Consider the following 19,258-nt stretch of genomic DNA (forward strand, 5'->3'; position numbering starts at 1 on the left):
GCTCAGCAAATGTTAACGCACATATAACAGGCCTTTTTTTTTTTTTACGTCAAGGGCTTTCACATGCCAGGGCACTCTGGCAGCCTTTTCTGTCTATTTCCTTCTGTCTTGCACTGACTGTGATTCAACTTGTACAATAGTGAATCGCCCTGGAGGACTAAAATAAAACAATACAGTATCTGTTATGTTGTACTTGGCACTGTTTTAGTGGTCAGCTGACACTGCCATGTAAGGGAGGACAGGAGGGACCAGTGCAGTCCAGCTGCGTCATTACTTTTCACTGAAGGATCTTGGGAAAGCGTCCAGCTTCTGCAGGCCTAATAGTGAGTGGTCCTGCCTCTGCAGTGTGGACGGGGCATTTCTGGAAGTCACTGTGGCCCCAGGGCAGGACACTTTTATCTCGTTTCCAGGCACATTAGATTACAGTGACTGGAAAAACAGAATCAACACAATTCCGCTGCCATTAAAGTCTCTGTTCTGCTGTGTTTGAAATCCAACCAGCCTGCTAATGTTACAGCATATGCAGAGGCTTTGAACAGAGGATTCCACTTATTCTAAATCATTTTCTTGCTGTTCATATAATCTCTCTCACAAAGACACAGCAACTGCCTCTGTACTACCCGCGGTAAATGAAGGAGACAATATTTGGTTGCTGGGTATTTTGAGACCCCACTTGGGAGGGATCTCCCCCCAGTGCTCACCTGCTCTCAGCTGGGGTGAAGCTAAGCTTCAGTGCAGCCATACTAAACCCCAGGAGACAGAGCGAGCTCCTCCCATTATGAGCCGTGACTGACAGCTTGAGTGGAATACTCTCTCCTATTGGCAGAGGCTCCATCACCAAACACACAGCCTGCAGGCTGAAAATGAGAGAGACTAGTGCCTTTACAAAGCCTGGTTATACACAGAAAATATAAACGCTGTTATATAACTGTAGCTGAATGAAGAACGTTGGATTTATTTTACTGCATTAATAGACAGACCTGACTGCGTATTTCAGTCAGACAAATCTTCCTACTTTGCGAGCTTTGGATTTATAATTTTAGAGCGTAGTCAAACACGATTAAGTCTTATCTCTCACACACAGGCCGGGTTACGCATTTTGAAGGCACTCCCTCTTACTGCACGATGTAACTGACCAATATAAATAAACAGACACAGCGTCACTTCCCTGAAGAGATGTATTTATTATTCTAATATCAAAGGCCTCAGTGGAACACTGAACAGCATTAAACAGGGACAAATAAAACATTCACCAAGTCTCACAAATGAAAACAACAACGGAAAAATACTCTCGCAGTCTCAGAAACTGAAATGTTATGCTCCCATAACGTTTATCACCACAGGAAAGATTTATTTTATCCTCTCAAAACTAAATTTCTCATCAATAAGGCTCCTCTCTTCACAATTCTCCTGTTTACACTTGTAAAACAGTTTTGGCCAGTAGCTCGCAATATAATACTGTTTATTTATTTCTTTTTAAGTATAGATTTGTGCGTCATGTTTTGTGCAATATCTTTAGACTTCAAGAAGGCTGAAATCAAATGTAGTGCTTAAATAAAGCCGGTAATAATAACTTTCCTCCAGCTTACATCTTAGAGTTAACTGTAGCCATTGTGTTCACTGAACACTCAGTTAAACCGTGGTTATAATTTGGGTCCTATTCAGCAATTCCCATTCATTCTGGAAATGTCAATAGACTGGTCCTTCAATCCTTTTTAAGGTTCTGACTGCATTTCTCTAGGGTGTCTTGTAATGTGCAGGGTAAGAATATTTCATCACCCCTTTCTACAAAATATGGATGCAAAAAGAGATGCATATTAGAGTTTACTGGGACATCTCACCTCTGAGATTTTAAGACTAATGGAAACAGAGGCAGCTGGAGGGACCTCATATGTAACAGCAGGAGACCTCAGTAAGTAGCTCCACTTTCCAGAATCTCTACTCCAAAGCAGGCCATGTAAAACCAGAGCCTGTTCTGGCAAAGTACCTTTTTATTTTATGTTCTATTGTAAATATCTGATTAGTGTTGATCTATTAGTGTTGAAAATTTGGTTCTTGCAAGGTTTGAAATGTACTTTTGATTTTGTGCAAAACTCATCTCCTCCCCTTTGGGGAAAGAGGCCATTCTCTGCAGTGGCAAATGGAATGGTTGGTGTTATCCCACACAGCGTAGGTGGGAGAATTTCAAGCAGCAACAGCCCCTAACGTATGAGTGGTGGATTCAAAACACATCTCAGGAGCCCACTTTAAGTTAACTACCGAAAGCTCGTTGTTTTGTTATTCTTAGATTACACTCTCATTCAAGCCATTTACAGTGCACGTTCAGGGACCCTCTTTCGGATGGAGCGGTTCAGCTACAGCATCTCGTTGAACAGGCAGATCGAGCACTTTGAGACACCCAGCCGCTCTCTGTTCACAAGGCTAGCAAGGCTACGACCACCTGCTCCAGGAAGCCGCCGTCGGGCAGGAACCTCCTGTGGCGTCAGCCCCGGCTAGCCCGGCGCTCCGCTCCGCTCCGCTCCTGGGCCGAGTCCGCAGGCCCTGCCGCGTTCACAGGACGTTGGGGAGGTAGAGGGAGCACAGGAGCATGTTCTGGCCCAGCGCGGGGAAGCGGCGAAACGCCTCCCAGGCGTCAGAGAAGATGTTGTACTTGAGGAACACCCTGTGCTCCAGGCTGGTGGGCAGGCTGACATCGCGGCTCATGATGTAGATGCCGTCGTTGTGCAGCGTGCAGGTCAGGTTGAGGCCCGACTTGGAGGTGTTCTCCTTCAGGTGGAGCCACTCCCCCGTGGACACATTGTAGGACTGCACGGTCAGCATGTCCTCCGTCTGGCTGGCCCTACGGCGCTCTGGCTCCAGCTCGTGAGTGTAGCCCCCCACCAGGTACACCGTGTCCTCCACCGAGAGCATCTGCTGCTTGCGCACGTGGGCCGAGCAGGAGCTGAACACCGACCAGGTGTCGGAGGTGGGGCAGTAGCGCAGCACGCTGGTGTTCCGGTCTGCTCGTGGGAGAGAGACAGGGCAGAAACTGGGATGCAATAACATGCAGTATGCTAGTTAAGCTAACTGACAATATGTTCACAATTTTATGTATCGGTCCACGTTTAGGGCCACAATTGAAATAAGCCATTGATTTTTTGAGTTTTTATCATTTATCCCCATTCTGTTAGATTTCATCATTTGAAGTATTCTTAGCACACCAATGAGATGTTAACTCGCGTGTAGTGACCGCAAGTGCACTTATACACTTCCATTCGTGTTCAATCGGTCCATCAAAAACCAGTACAATTACCTTCCGTCTTACATGTGTTTATTTTCTGCACAACCCTTCTCTCTTATTCACAGTGTGACGACGATCCCCTCCCCTGGGCTGAAAATGCTCTAACCTCTGGCAGTGTACCCGCCCATAACGTAGATCATGCCCTGACACTCGCAGGCGGAAAACTCTGCCAACGGGTCTGGCAGGGAGGATACGCAGGTCCACCAGTCCTGCTCTGGACTGTAGCACTCAACTGTGCCTAGACACTGTCCGCCCACCGCATACAGCTTCCCACTCACTGCCAGCAGCTTGAAATTGGACCTGTGTGCAGAAGAGGAGGACTGTTATTGCTGAAATTAGAGCAGCTGTCACTGTAAATATGTCATGACTGAACCAGTTGAATCACTACTAATTAGGCAAACGTGCTGCAATTATGCTGTAAAAATGTACTCTACATAAAGGGGTTCAAGAAATGATGGATAAGTCCTTCCTGTCAACAGGATGACTCAGCAGTGATCACACAAAGCAGCTGCAATGGAGGAGAAAAAAAATATGTTTCAAGTGCTCTTCTACTAGCACTGTAATTACTTTCGGAATCTCTCACATAGGTACTTGCTAATTGGTGATTAAGTCATACCTCTTTTGATTCAGGGGCGCAATCTGATTCCACTCATTTCGACAGGGGTTGTAACAGTGGGCTGCCGATATCTCTTGACTCGTCATTCGGTAACCTCCAACGATGAACAAGTAATTGTCCAGTACGGCAGACCCGTACCCTCTCACGTTTACCATGTCCGATGGCAGGTTGTTAGCTAGCGGCTTCCAGCGCTGTTCCAACTCACCGTAACGAAGCATTGACCAGGGTTCGTCCTGGTCTGCTAGGTCCAGACAGGTCCCGATGAAATCTCCAATAGCTACTAGAGTAGCCGTACCTTTCATGCGCATCTCTCGAACGTGTTTGCGGAGGGAAGACGGGAGGCTTCGGAACTCGGATCTCCGGAGCATCGGGTGGTAGTGACAGGTCATGAATTTCAGACAAGCGTTCCTCAGGTCGTGAGTTCCGTAAATCTCCGAAAGATTGTACAGTTCCACGCAGTTATCCTGCCTGATTTCCGACAAGAGCAATTTTAAAATTGAAGTCACCTGCAAAAAAGATGCCGTCTCGATCAAATCCTCTAATGTCTCATTGACAACCTGCACTTTGGAGGTGTTGATGAACTCCAGGACTAATTCTAGCCCGGGTACACTTAATCCCTGGAGCTGGACCGAATCCTCTCCGGACTCCCGCATTCCAGAACTGTATAGTGCACGGAAGTAGTCGCTCTTTTCAATCAGCTTGCTTTTACTCACGTTGTAGGTTTTATCATCCATTACGATTGCAATAATCTGTTCTGAGGATGACATGTTTCGTATTTATTGGTAGTGTGTGCCCTCCCAGTGTTTTGCTGTCAGAGTCTGCGAGAGGGGTAGGGCTGCTGGAGAGATGGGCAGAGTCCCGGTTATCCAAAGTGGATGTACGTGTTCCTCGTTTACATTTTACAAGCGCAGAATAGGGCTGCAAGTCCTCGAAGTCCGAAAACAGGCCTATATAAGGTAATGTTCAGGCCATAGATCCAGGCATGGATAATTTCTATTCCAAAAACCTGTCCTGACACCTAATTCAATTTCTGCAGTGTAAGCAAAATTACAAACAAAATAGCTAGCTCTCACTATTTACTGGCTATTTAGTAGGTTAGCAAGCTAGCTAGCGAGTTTACAACTAAGTTTTGGCGCGGCTAATTTATATCATCTGGGAAATGGCTACGATAAAAGAACACAATTTTATGAAAGTGGCCGTCTTCGGAACATCATAACATTTCCACTTCTTTCCCAAGATCATCTTCAGCAATTTGAATGCAAATTAGTTCCTATTTTGATCCTCACAGGAGAAACGTCACTTCTCCTTCCGCTTGTACGTTTTTCACCGCAAGCATAGGATAAACCAGCATAGGATGAGATTTTCTACTTGCCATCATTGCGTATTTAAATGGCGTCATATACTTGTTTAATATTGCCAAACGGCCTTATTTATAACACGATCTTGTTGTATATGCAACGAATTCCTTAGAACTATCCTGGCAGAATGTAAGACTAAGAGTACAGTTGTACTAGTAGTGTTTACCTGACGTTGGCTAGCTACAACACATTTTATTGCTGTTGCATATTTCGGTAGTATTACGTAATCTACATTGAAGCTATGATAAAAACATATTTTGATTACCACTGCTGCTGATTCTATCTCAGTTAGCAACGAAGTAGCTTGCAGCACACTCCTTTCAATTGCTTTTCAAGCATTACACCGTAGTAACTAGAGGATTGGCTAAGTATGTCCCATCACACATGCCATACATGGATTGTGTTCGTTTTGTATGTTCCGAGTTAAAACATTTTTTTCGTTTCTAGGTTTTATTGCAGAAATTCATTACAAGCTTACAATTCGTGCACATTTGTCTCATATGAATGTAATGTGTTCTCATATCCTCTTTACACATATAACAATATTAGTATTGTTTTATATAAATGTTTGGGCCACAGAGAATGGCTATGTTTATTTTTTTTTAAGGGGGACATATAATACTGATGGACACGATGCGTTTCTGTTTTGCAAAATTTGAAACGTTAACGTTAGCTGACTGGCTAAATATCAACCCCGTGGGAAACACGTGTAGTTTTACTACAGATTTTTTAGCTAGGAGTTTTACGGAATGGGAGAGCAGCCACTGAGAATGTAAGTTAAAATATGCTCATATTGCGTGCGGTGTGACAATTTAGCTAGTTTGCTATCTAGTCTAGTTGACTGAGTTACTGAATGAGTGGGAAAGCTAGTTAGCTGGCTAACGTTAACTTAGTCGACAATAGTATCATAACTACACGATTAGCTGCTAGCTTTACGTTTAACTAGTCTTACTGCAAGTTCTAGTCAAAACGTGGATCGATTAACTAGCTAACAATTAGTCTCAAATTAAGTTATTACTGCCCCCACTTCTACTGTAATGGCCATAGGTTGCTAGCAGGCTCAAGTTGGCGTTTAATATGGATATGGATAATATGGAGTATTGCGAGCTTGGTGGCAGGTACAGGTATTCAATCTAACTAACTTGATCATCTGGTTAGCCTTGCTAACGTTACTTTCTTTCATTTATTAAAAAACTATGAAAGGAGAACAAGCCATCTCGTAGGAGACACCTAACGTTAATTGGTCAACTTGGCTAAGTTAGCTATTTACAAAGTCGAAAGCTCGCTTGTGTCTTGTGTGGCATAAATGAAAAGACCTGCTACCGTATGTATTCTGCTAGTTCATTCTCTCTTCTACCGTAAACCTAGAAACAGCAATGCTGTCTGGTGCAGGTTAGGTTATGATCCCTAACTGTATTTCAGCCTCGTTTGTGGGGATGCTGATGGCAGGATTAACGCTCTATTCAACCGCGTGAAAACAATTCAGAAAAAGAGCGGACAATTTGATGTAAGTATGCCACGTACTTTAATCGACAAAAGATTGAACCGCGTAATTCTTACTGAGCCGTTGATAGTGTTTGTTTTGCCTTTGTGAAGTTGTTGCTCTGTGTTGGAGATTTCTTTGGTTCTTCGCCCGAAGCGCAAGAAGAGTGGGAGGAGTACAAATCCGGGTCCAAAAAAGGTACTTAATGCACCATCTCGAGCCTTTTTGTAGAGGTTTTGTCGATACTTTATATGTACTTTAAAAACACGTTTACCATTACTCGTATTAATGTGCTTTTAGTTGATAAATTAGTGTGGTGTACATGCTTAAAACATCATTAAAGGGATAGTTTGCCTTAAAAAGTAATGCCTTTCATTATTTCAAGAAATACTTTTGAACTTACAATGATGACTGCCATGATGCCCAACTTCTGATCATCTCACAACTCATTCTGTCCTTCAAACTTCAGCACCCATCCATACCTACATTCTTGGTGCCGCCTCCCATGACACGGTCAAGTATTTCTCCAGTTCAGATGGATGTGAGCTCGCTGAAAACATCACCTATTTGGGTATGTGATTTTATTCATGCATGATTGGCTATCGCGTGACTCAGGGACGGGAGGGTTTCGAGCAGCCAGGATCATAACATCTGGTGGCACATTACATTACATTAATGGCATTTGGCAGACGCTCTTATCCAGAGCAACGTACAACAAAGTGCATACCCATAACCAGGGATAAGTGCGCTGAAAGACCCTAGAGGGAAGTACAATTTCAACTGCTACCTGTACAACAAAGATAAGGACCAGGGCCTATTTAAAAAAAAAAAAAAAAAAAAAAATTTTTTTTATTTTTTTATTTTTTTATTTTATTATTATTTCTTTTTCTTCATTAGAAACACTCACTAGTCAATTTGATGATTGCAGGTCCACTTGTTCAGCTGCACATAAAGTGTCTTGTGCAGCAAGTCTGAATGTGTTCTCATGGACAGTAGAGGACATGGACATGCTAAGCAGGCCTGATCTATAAATCTTTGCACATGAAATTTGCAGATTCTGATATGGGTTGGCAAAGCCTTTTCGGTGCTTCAGTATAAACAACAAGAGCCCATTTCACATGGAGAATCTCTAGGACTAGGATCTCTAGGACTAGGTATAATCTGTGTCTGTGAAACCGTTGCTGAAAGACCTAGGTTGCAGAAGATGTTTTCTCTTCTCCCCATCACAAGGCGTGTATGCGTGTGCGCTTGTGTGTGCCTTTCAGGACGCAGGGGCGTCTTCACGGGCGTGTCGGGGCTCCAGATCGCCTACGTGAGCGGCAGGGAGGCCCAGCAGGAGCCGGCCCCAGCTCACTGCTTCACGCCCAAGGACCTCAACGCCCTGGCAGCGCCCCTGGCATCCAGCTCCAAGTTCAAGGGAGTGGACATTCTGCTGACCTCCCAGTGGCCCCGGGGAGTCTGGCAGTACGGCAACAGCCCGGTAAGTACTCTCCTCCACTTACCTTCCTCACACGCTCGTCTGAAACGGTCGGCAAACATCCGGCTTTCAGCCCTATTGTTTTCTGCACTCCCAGTTTGCCGTTTCCAGCTATGTTTCTTGGCTTGTCCCATGGCTGCCGTGTCCTGATTAAATTTCTCACAGTGCTGACAGGTCTGCTCATGAAGCGCTTGCTGCCACCCACCACTGTTTCAACTGGCCTACCAGTTGAAATGCTCTGGACTTTTAATGTCTTTAGACTATTTTGCAGAATTGTGTATCTTCAGTTTGCCATTCTTGAAGTAGTGACACTTTTCTACAGCTATTATCTTGAATGCTAGATTTATTACGAATGACACACTTGATGATGCAGGCTTTCCTTTTGGTCTTTTGATATTAAAATTATGCAGTCGTGAACCTACATTCAGGGTCTTGAGAGGCATAGAAATGTATTCATTTTGTCTGAATACGTCCTTTTACCAAGCAGAAATGAGATGAGGAAATGTTTTCTCATTTTGTCACTGTGCCCAGTATAGCCGTCAAAGGCCTGTTTAGATTGCGTTGTCATGCTTACTGATGGTATGTGTCTCACTGCAGGACCTAAACACTAAGTTTTGTGGCACTGGCTCCGTTGCAAGCCTGGCTGAGAAGCTGAAGCCTCGTTATCACTTCGCTGGTCTGGAAGGGACTCACTATGAGAGGCTGCCCTACAGGTAATGCGTGTGCCTCACCATGCTGACTGTGTTCCTCACCACGCTCACTGTGTTCCTCACCACGCTGACTGTGTTCCTCACCACACTGACTGTGTTCCTCACCACGCTGACTGTGTTCCTCACCACGCTGACTGTGTTCCTCACCAGGCTCACTGTGTGCCTCACTGTGTGCCTCACTGTGTGCCTCACTGTGTGCCTCACCACGCTCACAGTGTTCCTCACCACGCTGACTGTGTGCCTCACCACGCTCACAGTGTTCCTCACCACGCTCACTGTGTTCCTCACCACGCTGACTGTGTTCCTCACCACGCTGACTGTGTGCCTCACCACGCTCACTGTGTTCCTCACCACGCTCACTGTGTTCCTCACCACACTGACTGTTCCTCACCACGCTCACTGTGTTCCTCACCACGCTCACTGTGTTCCTCACCACGCTCACTGTGTTCCTCACCACGCTGACTGTGTTCCTCACCACGCTGACTGTGTTCCTCACCACGCTGACTGTGTTCCTCACCACGCTGACTGTGTTCCTCACCACGCTGACTGTGTTCCTCACCACGCTGACTGTGTGCCTCACCATGCTCACTGTGTTCCTCACCACGCTCACTGTGTTCCTCACCACACTGACTGTTCCTCACCACGCTCACTGTGTTCCTCACCACGCTCACTGTGTGCCTCACCACGCTGACTGTGTTCCTCACCACGCTCACTGTGTTCCTCACCACGCTCACTGTGTGCCTCACCACGCTCACTGTGTTCCTCACCACGCTCACTGTGTTCCTCACCACACTGACTGTTCCTCACCACGCTCACTGTGTTCCTCACCGCACTGACTGTGTGCCTCACCACACTGACTGTTCCTCACCACGCTCACTGTGTTCCTCACCACGCTCATTGTGTTCCTCACCACACTGACTGTGTTCCTCACCACACTGACTGTTCCTCACCACGCTGACTGTGTTCCTCACCACGCTCACTGTGTGCCTCACTGTGTGCCTCACTGTGTGCCTCACTGTGTGCCTCACTGTGTGCCTCACTGTGTGCCTCACCAGGCTCACTGTATTTCTGTCCACACTCACTGTATTTCTGTCCACACTCACTGTATTTCTGTCCACACTCACTGTATTTCTGTCCACACTCATTGTATTCCTCACCACGCTCGCTGTATTTCAACGCTACCGAGCCACGGCCATGGGGCTTTCCTCTTGTTCCTCTTTTTCCTGCCATAAATCTCATGGCTTTATTGAAAATGTGAATGCTTTGAAGGATGTCATGATCTGTGTATGTTAGTATTTTGCTTTATAGCAGACACTTGCACAGCTTCCATTTGTTTTTATACGTAACATTTATACAGCTCCATATTTACTGAAGCAATTGAGGTTCCCTTAAGAAATTCTTTACTTAACTGCCTAGCAGGTTGTCTCATTACAGTTTGCCTTATTGCTGAATATTTTTATGTGTATTCTGCAAGCTGTTGTTTTGATAGTTAACTGGGTGTCAAGACTTTCATTGCTATTCTGTTTTAATAGATAATCAATGAGATGTATATCAAATATTAGTTCTATACATTTGTTCATTCCATTTGACGCATCATATTTTTGTGTAGAGCTGAATCTTTACTGTAGTGTCCTTCAGTCTTTTTAATAGCCTTTCTCCTTTTGTTGGATTGTGGTGTGTGATATGGCAGGAATCACATGGTCTTACAAGAGAACGCACAACACGTCAGTAGATTCATAGCCCTGGCCAATGTGAACAACCCTGCCAAGAAGAAGGTAAATTTCCACAGGAGCACAGCGTCCTGTCTGTGTCTGTGTCTGTGTCTGTGTGTCTGTGTGTCTGTGTGTGTGTGTGTGTGTGTGTGTGTGTGTGTGTGTGTGTGTGTGTGTGTTTGTGTGTGTGTGTGTGTGTCTTACTGCATCTTATCTGTGTGTTTAAATGTATGCTCTATTATTTAGCACGATTAAGTATTTATGCATTTCTCTTCCCTCTCCAGTACCTGTATGCATTCAGTATAGTCCCAATGAAAACCATGGACCCCACTGAGCTTGTGAAACAGCCACAAGATGTCACTGAAAACCCGTACAGGAAGAGTCTGAAAGAAGGCAAGAAGGAGAATCCTGCTGCTACAGCTGACTTTGGGGAGGTATGTGTGCACTATTCAGACACTGTCACCTGGGAGTGTCACGTATTCAGTGTGTACTGTATATGTGCTGAAAATATATTTCCGTGCATTGTTTCTACTTTGAGTGTTATTTGCTCAGAGCAGTAACTGAGCAGCGTTCTGTATGATAGCCATATTTGGCCGTAGGATCTGTGATTAGATCAGCATGTAATACCTCCCCAGGGGGTCCCTGCATTCAGATGTGACAATAACTAGAGCCACCCAGATGGAACTGCTGCGATGCCAAGTTTTAATCTAGACTGTGTTGTGTGTGTGTGTGTGTGTGTGTGTGTGTGTGTGTGTGTGTGTGTGTGTGTGTGTGTGTGTGTGTGTGTGTGTGTGTGTGTGTGTGTGTGGGGTGTGTGGCGCGCGCGCGCGCACGTACGTGTGTGTATGCACATGCACTCCACAGGAGGAGCCAGCCTCTCAGTTCTTCTTTGACCTGAAGAAGAAAGAGCAGCACCAGGGTCAGTTCAGGAAGCGGCAGTCGGACGGAGACAGACACACCCAGCCCAAACAGCCCCGCCGACCCCGTGAGTCAGCACGCACGCACACACACACACACACATACATACATACACACACACACTCTCTCACACGCACACACCCATACTCACACACACACACACACACACACACACACACACACACACACACCCACCCACGCGCACACACACACACACACACACACACTCTCTCACACACCCACATATACACACACACACACTCTCTCTCACACACCCACATACAACCACATACACACGCACACACACTCACACACACACACACGCACACGCACTCTCACACTCCCACATATATACACCCACACACACACACATACACATACACTCTCACACACCCACATATATACACACACACACACACATATATACACACACACACACACACACACGCACACATATACTCTCACACATACACACACACACACTCTCTCACACACCCACATATATATACACACACACACACACACACACACACACACACACACACACATACTCTCTCAGACACACACTCTCACACACCCACTCTCACACACCCACATACACACACACACACACACTCTCTCACACACACACACACACACACACACACACTCTCTCACACACCCACATATACACTCTCACACACGCACGCTCATGCACGCACATACACACACACACACACACACTCTCACACACGCACACACACTCTCAAACACCCAGCCCAAACAGCCCTACTGACCCCACCGTGAGTCAGAACCCTTTTATTTACTTAGACTTTCATTCTCACAGATTAGATAACAGAGGGAATGCTTTGATTATCTTGTTAATGCAAAGAATAATCTGGTGAAAATCTCTCTATTTAGCTGTACATGATAGTGTTGGGGCCATGTTATTATTTTTGTTAAGACCTAAATGCACATTTTGGCATGTTGCTCAAAACAATTTTTATCCTTATCATTGCTGATATCCCCCAAACAGGCCCTCCTCGTAAAAAACACGAAAGCTTTCATCAGGAGGGAAATCCCTGGGAAGTTCCCAGATGTTTTGTGACGTTGTACTCTCTTCCCATAAATTCCCTAGGCAATGTCGATGGATCAGGGTGTTACTGGTTTTAATGTGGTTTTGACCTGATGTTCTTTGACACTATTACAATGGCTGTTCTGTGAGAAAGTCTAAGCCAGTAAAAAGGCTGTGTTTATCAATCTGCCGTAGGGCCTGATCCCTGCTGTCTGCTCAGGATGTAGTTAAGCTTAAACACACTCTTGTCACTCGGCCGCTCCAGATATTTATTAGCACATCCCTAAATGGATAGTTGTGTTCAATTTCATTTATCAGCGCCAATAATAAAGCCTTTCTTGACCATTAAGTGATTATTTTGGCTGTGGAAAATGACTGCACCGTCCTGAAATAATCCCCTGCTACAAATTATTTAGCAAATTGAGGAGTACAGCGTGGTGATATAGACGCTGAAGTCTAATTTATAGCGTGACCACCATTAAGGGTGGTCTCCGTTAGCCTGAGATGCGTCAGTGTTGTCTGACCGTTACTCTGCGATGGTTCCTCCCCCAGCCCAGCCCACTGGACCGTGCTGGTTCTGCCTGGCCAGCCCAGAGGTGGAGAAGCACTTGGTGATCAGCATCGGGACCCACGTGAGTTCATGACGCACATTTTAATACTTTTATTCCAGTTCTCGTACCAAAGTCACAATAAAGGACACAAACAATATAGACAGACAGTACAGAATAATGACATGGACGCTTGCAGGTTCATTAGGGGTACAGGTAGCAGTGGCGCCTCCTAAAATGGCGGCTACCTATTATTGCTGACATGGAGCAGTATCTTACGAGCTGAACCCCTTACCACTAGGCTGTGGCTAAGGCTGCCAAATAAATATAAATGCTAAAAAATCTGTAGCCAAGTTGCTTCAAGGCTGGCACCATAGGCTGGTACTTCAGTACCTTAGTGAGGAAGGCCCTTCTAGATTGGAATGAAATGTACTGACACTCATCAACAACAGCTGGAGTATTAGCATTACACTCATTTCAGTGATACACACGCATACACCCACACCCACATGCATACACACAGACACACATGACTTTGAAGCAAGTGTAGTTTTGCTGTTGACCCTTGGCGACACTCGTCCATATTAACATGGCCGATAAAATTAATTGGATCACTCCTTGGTTTATCTGGTGTGGGCCCCCTCTGTCTCATTCATGTAATGAACTCTCCTGCTTTCCATTTAACAGAATCACGACACAATGTAATTTTAAACAGATTTAGAAACGTCCGTCTGAGGACAAGGCCGTCATTCCTAGCTGGAAGCTTGCTGCACGTTTTAACCGTGGAGAAAATGGTGGCTGATAAGAGAGCTAAACTATCCCTAATTTGCAGAAAGTAAATGCGGGTTCTCTGGTCGTGTTGAGAGCGAGCAGCAGGGCTGTTATCTGTGCTTTGCAGCAGCCCTTTTTGAAGTAGCCTTGAAGTGTGAGGTGCTTCTTAATGAGTGACACATGGCTCGGAGCTCGTAGCGCATGAGTCACCGGTGGAGGCTTTCCCAGAATTGACTTTGTTTTGGGAAGCATCCGGCTGTTGATTAGCTTTGCTCACGCTACGTGAACAACCTTGTGTTCAAAACAGTGCGCATGTCTGACAAGCAGGTTTAGAGGCCCTGTGTATCATTGCTGCCAGTTGCTCTGTGCTTAAAGTAACCAGGGTGGTTTTTAAAAATGTGTTCACGGGCAGGAAAGTCTCCAGGCTTAGGGTGTGTGTTATGCAGATGGAAATGGTCCTGTTCCTGGGAACCGTGATTAGGCTAACGTTTAGATGTGTGTATGAATGTTATATAGTTGAAATGAGACGTATGCGATCGATCGGAATCGGTATTGTCAGAACCTATTGAGTCTCGATTTCTGAGAAATTTGGAACCGGTTCTTGTATAGATCCGGGTTTCGATCCCCATCTTGATTGGCAACACTGCTCAGTCTGCACTTGTTTATGTGGGTTTACAGTCTTCAATGCTAAGCTTCAGTCCTCTGCAGTGCTGTTCCGGGCCAGGTCAAGTGCAGCAGCTTTGCTTAATTTCTCACAAGGAATTAATGGTAATCCTCTGTGCACCTGGACTACCTGCAGCTTTAGATAAAGACTTTCCAGTTCAGTGTGCCTCTGGCTGACTGCGGGGCTCTCTGTCTTATTCTGTGTTCACATGGTCGCGGTATGCAGCGGTAGGGAAGCCTATTCAGTCTTCAGTGTGTCAGTGTATTCCAGTGAGACAGTGATGGAAAGCTCTGAATATCGTACGGCACAACCTGATGGAGTCTTCGGACAGCTGCTGCCTTTTATCAGCATTTGCCGTCATCCGTAGCGGAGAGACAACATTTTTTAGAAGCAATATGAGAATGGGATAAACTGAAATGCACTTTCGTTGTCCCTCCTGTCTATTTTCCAACGCAGGTAATGTTGAATCGATGAGACTTGACGTACTGTACTTCCTCCTTCATGTTTGTATAGTACCATGCGCCTTTCAGCAATAATAAAACTCTCACACCAAATCACCATAGCAGTGTCTACATGACGTTTACCGCTGTGTTCTTGCTGCTGTGACCATCACCTGTTCCGTATTAATGCACGGTATCAATCTTTTTTACAGTCAAAATGCGAACGCCGTATTTGTCTGGGGTGTGTGTCTATGCATGTGCATGCACTCCAGGTTTTGCATCCTAAGTGCATTATGAATGGCGTATCTAGATGAATAACTCATTCGGAGGAAATGTCCATCGAAGGTTGACAGTAACCCTCACATTCCGCAAAGCGCCAAAAGCTACTTGCTCTAGACGATAATACTTGTTTTATTTATCAGTAAATCCACAGTGCATTACAGTAAACATGCTTTTGCTTTCACAATTTTTTATTTATTTATTTTCAAAGATATACCCACATGAAAAATGAAAAGCAATTGAAAATCTGTTGAGCAACCGTGAAATAAGGGCTTGGTTGATTTACCAGCTTTGTTGTTTTTTTAGCCGCAGTTATATTGATATTACCTGGGCCTTGTGTTCCTGACCCCTCCACTCTCTCTCCTCAGTGCTACATGGCCCTGGCCAAAGGCTGCCTGACCACAGACCACGTGCTGCTGCTGCCCATCGGACACTACCAGTCTGTGGTGGACCTGTCGGCCGAGGTGGTGGAGGAGCTGAACCGATACAAGACCGTCGTCAAGGACTTCTACAAGCGTCGAGGCCGCCGCTGTGTGCTGTTTGAGAGGAACTACCGCAGCCAGCACCTGCAGCTACAGGTACTGTACCATGAATCTACTGCAGGACAGACTGTGTTTCTGTACCTGTAACCAGCACCTGCACCTACAGGTACTGTACCATAAATCTACTGCAGGACAGACTGTGTTTCTGTACCTGTAACCAGCACCTGCACCTACAGGTACTGTAGCATAAATCTACTGCAGGACAGACTGTGTTTCTGTACCTGTAACCAGCACCTGCAGCTACAGGTACTGTACCATAAATCTACTGCAGGACGGACTGTGTCTGTGACTTCCTGTAGGCAGGATCTGCAGCTAACAGACGTGTCCCCGTTCTGTCGAACTTATTAACTCTGCATAGTTGTCCATTTGTTTCATGCCCATGTTTTAGAAAGATTGGGGTCACTGGATTGTTCTACTAATGTTATTGTAATAAAGTTTGTCAGTACTTAGCTCTGTTTTCTTACCTGTCACCGTTTTTCTGATAGTGATGGAATGTGTTTCTGTTGTTAGATTGCTTGAAACCATGAGAGAGTTTAGAAATGAGGGCAGTCTATTCGGCCCATATAGACTCGTCATGTTGCCTCCTGCCTGGAGAGCGGACAGAACAGGATGTAGCGGTGTGTTGTTGTGGCCCCTGCTCATCAGGGCTGGCTCTAACAGACCCTGGGCCAGTCCAGCAGCTCCACATAGAGAAGCTGAGGTGGGTCTGGGCTAGTTTGGGAGAGGCTGTTGAGAGTCCAGGCCTTCCTCCTTCCCCGGGCACACCCTCATTGTCACATCAGTTTAAGTCTGAGCGGGCAAGACTGTCGTGTCTGTCCACCATGACGAGGAAATGGATCTGAGGGACACGTCTGGTCCCAGTGATGACCATCATCAATAAACACTGGATGATATTGGAGACTTATCTAGACTGGATATTTAGAGCCGACAGGTGTTATGGTTACATTGGTCCTCTTAACGTGTGTGTGTTTGTGTGTGTGTGTGCATGCGTGCGTGTCCGTGTGTGTGTGCCTGTGTGTGTGTGTGTGTGTGTGTGTTACCCAACCCACCCCACCCCACCCTAAGGTGGTCCCAGTGCCTGAAGATAAATGCACCACAGAGGACATCAAGGAGGCGTTTGTGGTCCAGGCCCAGGAACAGCAGATGGATCTCATGGAGATCCCAGAGCATTCAGACCTCAAACAGGTATCCCACCTGTGCCTTCATCCCGATGGCTTATACCATTTAAATCCTTATCCTCTTGAAGCACTTTGTGTGGACGTGTAGTTTTGAGGGAACACCTGAATATGTATTTTTAAGACTTGGATGTTCTGTGCCTCACCCCTTGCTGTGTTTGGGTTACTCCCCCGCCTCTCGCCTCTGTTCCTTCCCAGGTCGCACTCTCAGCACCTCTTTTGTTTCTAGAATTCCATTGTTATCACTGTTTATATTAATAGCGTTGGCATTCCCACCACTTGTCTTCCTGTTAATTGTAACATAAATTACATCTCTAGCCTGCAGGCCTTGTGCTTGAACACTGGGAAAAGGTTGATAATTGAACTTTCCCGACTTAGGTCCCTAAAGTGCAGCATACTAACATTGCTTTTCTAACAAACAAAACAAATGTCCTAAAATGGATGTGTCCATTGTGAGATGATGCAAAAGACATTCTGGAAGTTTCCAGAACATTGCGCAAGTGCACGGTTACTCCCTCTGTGACTCAGTACAAGATATAAAGGATGACTAACATTCTTTCATTAATAGGGTTTTGTAGCACATTGTAAGGGGCTGAATCATATTTTTTAAAGCCTTCCTATAATACTAAAGCCCTGAAAAATAGCATTGATTCCCTAAAAGCTCCACTGCCTAATCCTTGGTGTAAGAGCCCATCACTTAAACAATACTAGAGAAAACATGCCTGTCCTTTTATTTATTTATACTCTCAAAGGTGGGGGGGGGGGGGTTCCCTCAGGAAAATGCCCATTTTAAGCAATATAACAGCCTAATTGTAACGTCTTCTTGATTAAAAACGAGCTCTAGTGACTGTGCGTAGTGGTGTACAAACGGCACCATGAACCTGAGGTTCAGACCCTGCCTCTCGTCTCCAGATCGCTCAGCCTGGGACTCCGTACTTCTACGTGGAGCTGGACTCTGGGGAGAAGCTCTTTCACAGGATCAAGAAGAACTTCCCCCTGCAGTTTGGCAGGTATGGAACTCCATTAACCAGGGATGTCTTACTCCTCCCAGGCTAACTTTGTACTGCTGTTAATGGCTGAATTGACATTGTGATTTTTGTTTAAAGACGATAAAATTATTCATTATGGGTGAAGATGTCTCATGACGTACCGCCGTGTATCGTTTAATGCACTTGTGTGCTGTGTACCTCTAATATAGGCCACCAATTTCAGTCTTTAGCGCAAGGCTAGTGGTCAGAGCAGGCACGTATGCAATAGGAGTAGCGTTTTCACACCCCTGCCGTAGACGTGCGCACAAATCCCAGGGTGCAGTGGGTGCCCCAGAACACGTACCAGGTGGGTGCGGCACATTAACGGTGGTGGAGGCGTGTCCCCCTGCATCACTAGAGTGCTTTGAGCTGTCTATCCGTCTATCTCACCCATGGTATTGCAATGCTGTCTTCAGGGAGGTGTTGGCCAGCGAGGCGGTTCTGAACGTCCCTACACGCGCAGACTGGCGGGAGTGCAAGTACAGCCGGGAGGAGGAGGAGGCTCTCACCAAGGAGGTCCGTGAGGCCTTCGAGCCCTACGACTTCTCCCTGCAGGACTGACGGGGGAGCGGACTGGTCTGGGGAACGCGGTCCCATGCGGAGGGTGCTCTGTGCAGACCTTTCACCAGACTCTCATAACGGTATAGAACAAGATTTTTTTTTTTACGGTCCTTTTGAATTTGGGGATTTCATTTTTTATTTTTTATTTTTTATTTTTTATTTTTTGTTTGAATGGAGGCCACAGCATACCACTGGATGTGTGTCTTCTTGCTGGTTTAGCAAGCTTGACAACTAGTGGATGATGGTGCTGTCAGACTTGAAATTGCAGGTAATGATTATCAGCACCATGGCAACAAAACCAGTCTGCTCTCTCAGTCTAGGTGAAATATTATGTACATAAAGAAATGTTCTCTTTTGTATTGTCTATCTTACAAACAGTCCCTGATTAAAAGCTGATTTTATGTTTGGATTTCAAGTATGCATTATTTACTGGGTTACATTTAGTTCTTCCTGTATGTTTTATTTATACGTGTTATGTAATATATTGTCTGAACTGGAGATGGAGGCTGTCTGGTACAGTATGTTCAAGCTTAATCTGCTGCTCACCTTTTAAATTGGGTAAGACATAACATAAACTGTAACAGGTCTGTTTCTTTATGCTGACAAGTGAATTATCCCAAAAGCAGTGATTGTTTTTCCTGA

At 45.5% G+C, this 19,258-nt stretch overlaps 2 protein-coding genes across 2 annotated transcripts; one reads left to right on the plus strand and one right to left on the minus strand.

Annotated features, from left to right (window-relative positions):
- Window positions 1-1,160: 1,160 nt before the first annotated feature.
- klhl42 (kelch-like family, member 42) lies at window positions 1,161-5,130 on the minus strand. Its single transcript, XM_061252826.1, has 3 exons — window positions 3,897-5,130; window positions 3,387-3,580; window positions 1,161-2,999 (listed from the first exon to the last, which is right to left on the minus strand). The coding sequence occupies exons 1-3, from the start codon at window positions 4,661-4,663 to the stop codon at window positions 2,551-2,553; spliced, it is 1,410 nt and encodes a 469-aa protein (XP_061108810.1). The 5' UTR covers window positions 4,664-5,130; the 3' UTR covers window positions 1,161-2,550.
- A 144-nt stretch (window positions 5,131-5,274) lies between these two features.
- Window positions 5,275-19,025, plus strand: cwf19l1 (CWF19 like cell cycle control factor 1). The gene is made up of 14 exons (XM_061252825.1): window positions 5,275-6,026; window positions 6,677-6,761; window positions 6,851-6,935; window positions 7,207-7,308; window positions 8,003-8,217; window positions 8,812-8,927; window positions 10,615-10,699; window positions 10,921-11,070; window positions 11,501-11,621; window positions 13,161-13,240; window positions 15,679-15,888; window positions 16,918-17,037; window positions 17,940-18,037; window positions 18,472-19,025. Exons 1-14 carry the CDS (start codon window positions 6,004-6,006, stop codon window positions 18,614-18,616), a joined length of 1,635 nt encoding a protein of 544 aa, XP_061108809.1. The 5' UTR covers window positions 5,275-6,003; the 3' UTR covers window positions 18,617-19,025.
- Window positions 19,026-19,258: the final 233 nt, after the last annotated feature.

Source organism: Conger conger, chromosome 8, assembly GCF_963514075.1.
Source record: "Conger conger chromosome 8, fConCon1.1, whole genome shotgun sequence".
In the NCBI taxonomy this organism is placed as follows: domain Eukaryota; kingdom Metazoa; phylum Chordata; class Actinopteri; order Anguilliformes; family Congridae; genus Conger; species Conger conger.

Excerpts from the sequence above, each read along its gene's own strand:
- klhl42 (XM_061252826.1), bottom strand. The coding sequence starts at position 4,663 with ATGTCATCCTCAGAACAGATTATTGCAATCGTAATGGATGATAAAACC. Across the intron at positions 3,581-3,896 it reads GCGCCCCTGAATCAAAAGAG|GTCCAATTTCAAGCTGCTGG; the intron begins GTATGACTTAAT and ends TTCTGCACACAG. Across the intron at positions 3,000-3,386 it reads GGGCGGGTACACTGCCAGAG|ACCGGAACACCAGCGTGCTG; the intron begins GTTAGAGCATTT and ends TCCCACGAGCAG.
- cwf19l1 (XM_061252825.1), top strand. The coding sequence starts at position 6,004 with ATGGGAGAGCAGCCACTGAGAAT. Across the intron at positions 6,027-6,676 it reads GGAGAGCAGCCACTGAGAAT|CCTCGTTTGTGGGGATGCTG; the intron begins GTAAGTTAAAAT and ends ACTGTATTTCAG. Across the intron at positions 13,241-15,678 it reads TGATCAGCATCGGGACCCAC|TGCTACATGGCCCTGGCCAA; the intron begins GTGAGTTCATGA and ends CTCTCTCCTCAG.